This window comes from Anguilla anguilla, chromosome 10, assembly GCF_013347855.1.
Source record: "Anguilla anguilla isolate fAngAng1 chromosome 10, fAngAng1.pri, whole genome shotgun sequence".
Taxonomy (NCBI): domain Eukaryota; kingdom Metazoa; phylum Chordata; class Actinopteri; order Anguilliformes; family Anguillidae; genus Anguilla; species Anguilla anguilla.
In genome coordinates this window covers 2,897,781-2,905,280 of record NC_049210.1, presented here as the reverse complement: position 1 = coordinate 2,905,280, position 7,500 = coordinate 2,897,781, and the positions used below count along the sequence as shown (strand labels likewise).

The window sequence follows — 7,500 nt, the reverse complement described above, 5'->3', positions numbered from 1 at the left end:
GGAGGCCCTGGGGAGCCCCGACAGCGGCTGCGCGGAGTCCGGGCTGGAGGCCGTGATCGGGGACCTCCTGGCGCAGGAGGCGCAGGAGGAGGAGGTGGGGCTGGCGGAAGGGGAGGTGGAGGTGGAGGAGCAGGAGGAGGAGGAGGCGCGGGAGGGCGTGGCCGGGCTCCGGGCCATGGAGCGCCTCCTCCGCTGCGCGGTGGCGGAGGTGCACGGGGACCTGCAGGTGTTCGGGAGGCGCGTGGAGGCGCGGCTGGAGGAGGCGGCGGCCCGCGTGGCCCCCCTGGCCCTCGCCGTGGAGGACCTCCTGGAGGAGAACCTGCGGCTGCGCACCCAGCAGGAGCGGCTCGCCCGCCAGGTGGAGGCGCTGTGCCAGGCGCTGGGCCTCCCCGAGCCGCCCCCCGCCCCGGCCCCCGCCCCGCCCGCCACCGCCCCCGCCCCGGCCCCCGCCCCGCCCGCCGCCGCCCCCGCCCCGGTCCCCCACCCCCCCGCCTTCGCCACCCGCCGCTCGTTATCCACCCCGTCGCTGCTCGGGGCCTACGCGCATAGCAACAGCACGGTACGTCCCCATCCCCCCATCCCCCTTCATCTGTATTACCACCACCACCATCATCATCATCATCACCTTCTCACTCGGCCGCTCCGTCCTCCGTTCAGCGTTTCCATGTTAACACCCTAACTCCTCCTCTTCCTCGTGCTTCCTCTTCTCTGTAGTCCTGCCCGCCCCCCCGTCGCACAGCGTTTGACCTTCAGTTACCCAGCGATGTGTCCGTTAGGAGCGAGGAGTGGTTGAGCAGAGGGGCTCAGTTTGTGCAGAGTCAGGGGGGAGCTTAGTTCTGTATGTCTGTGTGTGCTCTGGGTCTGTTTTGACAGCCAAACCTGGTGGTTTGCCAAAGCTGTGACATTTGCTATTGCCTGATACACTGAACATTGCGTCTGTGTTTATACGAGTTGTGACAAGAGCAAAAGCTACGTGAGTTCTGGTTCTGTGGCTTCTGTTTTACTTGATCAGTTGGGAGGAGTGTCAAACTGTTTAATGAGCATGTCACTTTTTTAGTTTTTACATTTCGTCTTCACAAGGTGTTGTAAGATGCACATGAAATGTAATTGATTTATCTGCACTCGATTGGCATGGGGGGCACATTTTCACTCGATGGGGGGGGGGGGGCGGATTTGTCTCTTCATCAACATCCAGTAAAAAAAAGTTTGTTTTTTGGTTATTGTTTTTTTCAAATCTCGATTTTAAACCTCTGTGTCCTGTGTACATGGCTTCTATGTACCACAGTCGCAGTTCCCGGCCCTGCCTGTTTGATGCTTGGGCTCTGCCGTGTCTCAGTCAGGCTGTATATATTCCTGTGGGATTACCTGCAGATATCCCACAGGGCATGGGGACCACATCTATCCTGGGTGATGATATTAGGAGATTCCCCTGCAGATGCCCTCATCAATCACTCCACCCCGGTTTGCTTTGGTTTGGGGGGTTGAATGGGGGGGGAGGGGAGGGGGGGGGTTTAAAGGGAGTTTATTTTGGTCAGGTGCCAACTGGATGTCATTTTTCATGCTATATTGTTAGGGTGGGCTGGCAGGGGGGGACAGATTGAGACAGATGTATTTTTAGTGTAAAGCCAGATGTATTGTTGAGGATGAGTCAGGATGGCGTGACCTGGGGGGGGTGGGGGTGGGGGGTCGGGACAAATTTGTCTGAGCCTCTGCTTCTTATGTAACTCACGCCATCCTGTTGAGACCTGGGATTAAGATGCCCGCATTAATGCAGGGCAGGCAGCACGTACTGTATCGCGAACTCCCTGCCTGTGCTCACAGCGAGGCACAGCTTTACCACACGCCTGGGACTCAAACTGGCAACCACACTACGCCCTTAGGGGAACGTTCTGGAAGCGCTGTTTGCCTCCACGGCCTGCTCTGTTTATTGGTGCTCCTGAGCTGCCCACCTGTCTCTCCTGCTTCCTAATGCGCAGGAGCGGCGGTTTGGGCCCGGGGGGGGCTACGCTCCAGAACATTCCGGAACATTCCTGCCGCAGGCGGGCTGGTCCCGTCCCACAGGGGGGGGGCCGGGGTCCGGCGCTGGCGCCAAACTTTTGAGCCTGACAGCGGTCCTCCAGAACCCCGGCTCAGGCACGCCGCGGACGACACGACGGCTCCTCTGTCGGGAGAGACCGGCTGTCTGCGCTAAATCAGGACCCAGACTCTGGGTGTGTGTGTGTGTGTGTGTGTGTGTGTGTGTGTGTGTGTGTGTGTGTGAGGGGATGTTAAGAGCCGGTTATCTTTAACCTTTCACTGCCTTTTAAAGCTAGCACTCTTCTAAAAAAAGCTCCCCCCCCCCCAGCACGTGAAGCGCGGGGAAAACAGGAAGCTGTTTATTTTCCGTTTGCGTCGTCGTCTCTCCGCTCGACGGCAGCGGCGGCAAACAAAGGCCTCTTCCCGCCACCTGCGCGGAGGGGTAACCGTGGCGATCGCTCGGCCGCTCGGGCCGCGTCGCTCCCCGTCTGGGGGCTCGTTCTCCTTTTACGCTTTAGGGGTTGACGGTGGCGGGAGTCATGTGATCAGCCGGCCGCGGGAGGCGACTGGCTTGGTTGTGGTGCCTTCGTTTCCATCCCGCCATTTTCAGCAGGGTCCCCGGAGTTCCCTTTCTCCCCCTAAAACTGACAGGAGGGGAAAGCTGAGGGAGGGAAGGAAAGAGAGTGAGCGAGTGAGTGAGGGAAGGAAGAGAGAAAGGAAAGAGAGAGAGAGAGAGAGAAAGCAAGGGCAGCTGGCTGTTAGTGGGGCTGTCTAACTCTCATTCCTTCTTAAATGTCAGCGAGCCTCAGTGTCGTTAATGTAAACACAGCTGTGTCGCCCCCCCCGCCCCCCCCCCCCCCCCAGCCCTGTAACCGTATCCCGTCTCTCTGACCAGCCGGGGAATGGCATGGGCCCTCGCCGTGTTGCGTAAGGGTCGTTGTGTAACGGTTGTGTTGTGTTGTGTAACAGTTGTGTTGTGTTGTGTAACGGTTGTGTTGTGTTGTGTTGTGTCTGTGCGGGTGGGTGGAACAGGTGATGGACTCATTCATCAACCCACCAGTGTTACCTGTATGGGGGCGGGGTGGGCACCAGAGGGGGGCATCAGCCATCATGTCATGGCAATCAGCTTTCCTCCTGTTTCTGTCCCCATCTCTCACCCTTACCCTCTCTCCCTCTCCTCCTCTCACCCACTCCTTCTCTCCTCCTCCCTCTCTCTCCATCCCCCTCTCTCCCTCTTCTCATCTCCCTCTCCTCCGCTCCTCTCCCTCCCCCCTCCTCCTCTCCCTCTCTTTCTCTTCTCCCCCTCTCTCTCTCCCCTCTCCTCCTCCCTCTTCTCCTCCCCCTTTCCCCCTCTCTCCCTTCTCCTCTCCTCCTCTCTCAGATCGAGGCGGAGCCTGTGGTGGGGGCGGAGCCTTCCAGCCTGACCGCCAGCGAGGCCCCGGCCGCCGTGCCCAACGGCGCCTCTGAGGGGCGGGCCCGACCGGCGGCGGGCGCCACCAAGCTGACCGCCGAGCAGCTGGCCACCATCGAGGACGAGGAGGTCCTGGATAAGATGGTGCGACCCGCGACGCGTGTGTGTGTGTGTGTGTGTGTGTGTGTGTGCGTGCGTGCGTGCGTGCATGCGTGTGTGTGTGTGTGTGTGTGTGTGCGCATGCGTGTGTGTGTGTGTGTGTGTGTGTGTGTCTTTGTTTTTCTATCCTGGTGGGGACACTGATCTGACTGCACACCAACACCATGGGAAATTTTCAGAAAAACATTTTTTTGACCAGGTCTGTGGACTAATTATAAAGTGGTGTCCCCCCAGTACTTTCCTAGTCATGGGTCCTCACCATGTAACTTAAACCTGTATGTGTGTATATCTGTATGTTGGTGTGTGTGTTTGTGTGCACCTGCTCGTGTGTGTGTGTGTGTGTGTGCGCCCGCCTGTGTGTCTGTGTGTGTGGGTCTGTATACTTGTGTGTACCCACCTGTGTCTGTGTGTGTGTGTGCCTGCCTGTGCTTGTGTGTGTGTGTGTGTGTATCTGTATGTGGGTCTGTGTGTTTGTGTGTGCATGTCTGTGTGTGTGTGTGTGTGCATGTCTGTGTGTGTGTGTGTGTGCGTGTGTGTGTGCATGTCTGTGTGTGTGTGTGTCTGTGTGTGTGTGTGTCTCGCTGCTTGTTCATGTCCTCCCTCTCTCTCCCACAGCTGGACGAGTCCAAAGACTTTGAGGAGCGGAAGCTGATCCGGGCCGCCATGCGGGAACTGCGCAAGAGAAAGAGAGGTGAGCCGCGGAGAGGGAGGTAGAGAGAGGAGGGGCGCTCTCTCTTTCCTTCCGTCTCTTTCCTGTTCTTTTTCACCGCACATCCCTCCTGTATCTCTCTTTATCCCCCCCCCCCTCGTGCTAGCAGCTCTGTCCCACAGAGCTCCTCCTCTCCTCTTTTTCGTGCCCTTTTTTCCCCTCTCTTTCCTCACTCCTCCTTTCATTTTTTTCTCTTTTCTCCTCTCTCGTCCCTGCTGTCTCTCAGAGGCTCTGCTGGGATTGTCCCAAGAGGAAACGGGTATGTGTGTGTGTGTGTGTGTGTTTCCCGTTTGCATGCGCTCACGTGTGTGTGTGTGTGTGTGTTTGTTCTGCATGTGTGTGGGACTTGCACAGTGTGGCCATTGTTTAATCTGACGAGGGTACACTCAGTACCCCCTCCAGGTTAAACCCCGCAGGTATTTATAGCTGTCCGGACCAGTAATCCCCTGAATTCAACCTCAGCAACCCCACTAGGAAAAAAATGTACCGCACTTCAGAACCAACACATAGAAATTCTTTCACCCTCCGTTGTTGTCGTTAACCCTGGCGACCAGGGAGCCAGGTAAGGTGAAATGATAAATGGAAGAAGAAGGTGTTTGGTTCAGCTGCGTGTGGAGATGTTTCAGGCGCTTAGGGAGCAGCCCTGAGGAATTGCGGATGTAAATAAACGTGTGTGGATGTTTACCGTCCGTGTCCTGTGTTGCTACAGCGGGCGAACTGTGTGCTCTTGTGTGTTTGCTTGCGGCCTGGATTAATTTGTTTTGTTTTTGTAAGGGGGGGGGGGGTGGTGAGGCGGGGTGTTGCACTTGTACTCACTGAGTTTGATGTGTTTCTGCATTTTCACCTAATAAGAGGGTCACGTGTGTGTGAGGTGTCTTAAAGAAAATTACATCACAGAGGTCCCAAGTTGTCTTTCTGTCCTTCCCCCCTTCCAGGATTTTTACTGTTTAACATTATTAGCATTAGATGAGATGTTGGGTGGGTGAGATGTTGTGCTGGTGGGAGGGATGGAGTTGGGTGGGAGGGGTGGAGTTGGGCAGAGTTGTTTGGTCTTGAGATGGTAAGAGGACTCTGGGGGCCACACAGAACTTTGTGTCCGATGTACAGCAATCAGCTCATTAACGCAGTTCCTTTCCTTCTCTCTTCTGTCACGTCTTCTCTCTCTCTCTCTTCCCTCCCCCCCTCTCTCTCTTCCCTCCCCCTCTCTCTCTCCTCCCCCCCCTCAGACCAGAGGGAGCGGGAGCGGGAGTCTCGCCTGCAGGACCTGCGGCAGCAGCGGGAGGCTCGGGGACGGCCAGGAGGGGGCGCCGTGGAGGTGGTGACGAAGAAGGCCGAAAAGTCGGCCGACGGCTCCACCGTCAGTCAGCTGACCAAGACGGACCGCTTCGCCCAGTCCGGTACGCCTCGCCCCGCCTCGCTCAGATAGAGCATACATACACACACACACACTCGCACACGCACACACTCACTCTCTCACACACCCACACACACACACACTCTTGCACCCACACACGCACACACACACTCACTCTCTCACACACGTACACATACATACACACACTCTCACACACACACGCACACACTCACTCACTCTCTCACACACGTACACATACATACACACACTCTCACACACACACGCACACACTCACTCACTCTCTCACACACGTACACATACATACACACACTCTCACACACACACGCACACACTCACTCACTCTCTCACACACGTACACATACATACACACACTCACACGCGCACGCACACGCACACACACACACACATACACACACACTCTTGCGCACACACACACACACACTCTCACGCACACACACACACACTCACTCTGTGCTCCTGTCTGTGTGTAGATGATGGTAGCCGTTCCTCCAGAAGCACCTGCACAGAGGCCAGCTACGTGCAGAAATCCGACAGTGAGTGTCTGCCCCCCCTCCCCAGTCTCCTAAAAACAAAAACATCCCCCATTGAGTCCCGGTTTACATCTCACATCTCACCCCCCCCCCTCTCCCTACAGAGGGGACGGTACAGACGAAATCCTACAGCTACTCCTCCAGCTCCAGCTCCAGCTCCAGCAGTAAGAAAGTGGGCAGGTGAGTGTGCAGAGTCTCTGCTCAGGTGGATCCTTTCTCCCTGTCACATTCCCTGTGACCCTCTTCTCCTCCCTTGGTATCTCTCCGTCTCCCTCTCTTTCTCTCTGTCCCTTCTTGCTCTGTCTGTCTCTCTTTCCCGCTACCCCATCTCCCTCTTCCTCTCTCTTCCTCCCTCTTTCTCTCTCAGCATGAGAGCTGCTGCTCTAAGGTACTGATAAGCTGGGCTGTAGCTTTAGAGTTTTTCCACATGAAACACTTTCATATCTTAGTAGAGAATCTGAGTTTTGTGTCTGTAATTGACTGGCACGGTTCCAGTAGACAGACAGACAGAGGGGGGTGGGATATTCTGGACTAAAAGCGTGTTTTTCTCCCCCCCCCCCCTCAGCGTGTTTGACCGCGAGGATGACTCCTCTCCGCGTGGCGGGGGCGGGGGGGGGGCTGGCCGCCCTGGACCGTCGGCAGGCCGAGCGGCGGAAGGAGCTGATGAGGGCGCAGACGCTCCCCAAGACCTCGGCCGCGCAGGCCCGCCGGGCCATGATCGAAAAACTGGAGAAAGAGAGCGGGAGGTACGGGGGGGGGTGTGTGGGGGGGAGAGAGGGGGGGAGAGGGGGGGAGGGGGAGGGGGCGAGAGAGGGAGGGAGGAGAGAGGGAGAGGGGGGGAGTGAATGAATGAGTGAGGGAGGAGAGAGGAGGGAGAAAGCGAGGAGGGGTGGGTGGGAGAGAGGAGGGGGGGAGAGATGTGGAGAGAGAGAGGAGGGGGGTGGGGGGGGGGAAGAGAAGGGGGTGAGTGAGTGAGTGAGTGAGTGAGTGAGTGAGTGAGTGACTGGCTGACTGACTGACTGACTGACTGAGTGAGTGATTTAGTTAGTTAGTTAGTTAGTTAGTTAAGCCGCGTTTCCACCGCAGGAACTATACCCCGGAACTAGGAACCTTTTGAGGAACTCAGTGCGTTTCCACCGCAGGAACTAGGGTCTAAATTTAGTTCTGGGGGCTTTGTTTTACCCCCCAAAACGTTCCTGCTCGGGGGGTAGTACTTTCCGAAAGTACAGGAACCTTTTGGGTGGAGCTTGCAGCGCTGAACATTTCTGATTGGTCGAGT

At 57.0% G+C, this 7,500-nt stretch overlaps 1 protein-coding gene across 1 annotated transcript in view; it reads left to right on the top strand.

Moving 5' to 3' along the window:
* Positions 1-7,500, top strand: part of smtnb (smoothelin b) — a 74,118-nt gene that overhangs the window by 57,695 nt on the left and 8,923 nt on the right. Inside the window, 8 exon segments of the mRNA XM_035380257.1 lie at positions 3,398-3,571; positions 4,202-4,277; positions 4,522-4,554; positions 5,522-5,692; positions 6,162-6,224; positions 6,326-6,401; positions 6,787-6,829; positions 6,831-6,967. Of these exon segments, the coding sequence (XP_035236148.1) occupies positions 3,398-3,571; positions 4,202-4,277; positions 4,522-4,554; positions 5,522-5,692; positions 6,162-6,224; positions 6,326-6,401; positions 6,787-6,829; positions 6,831-6,967 (773 nt within the window).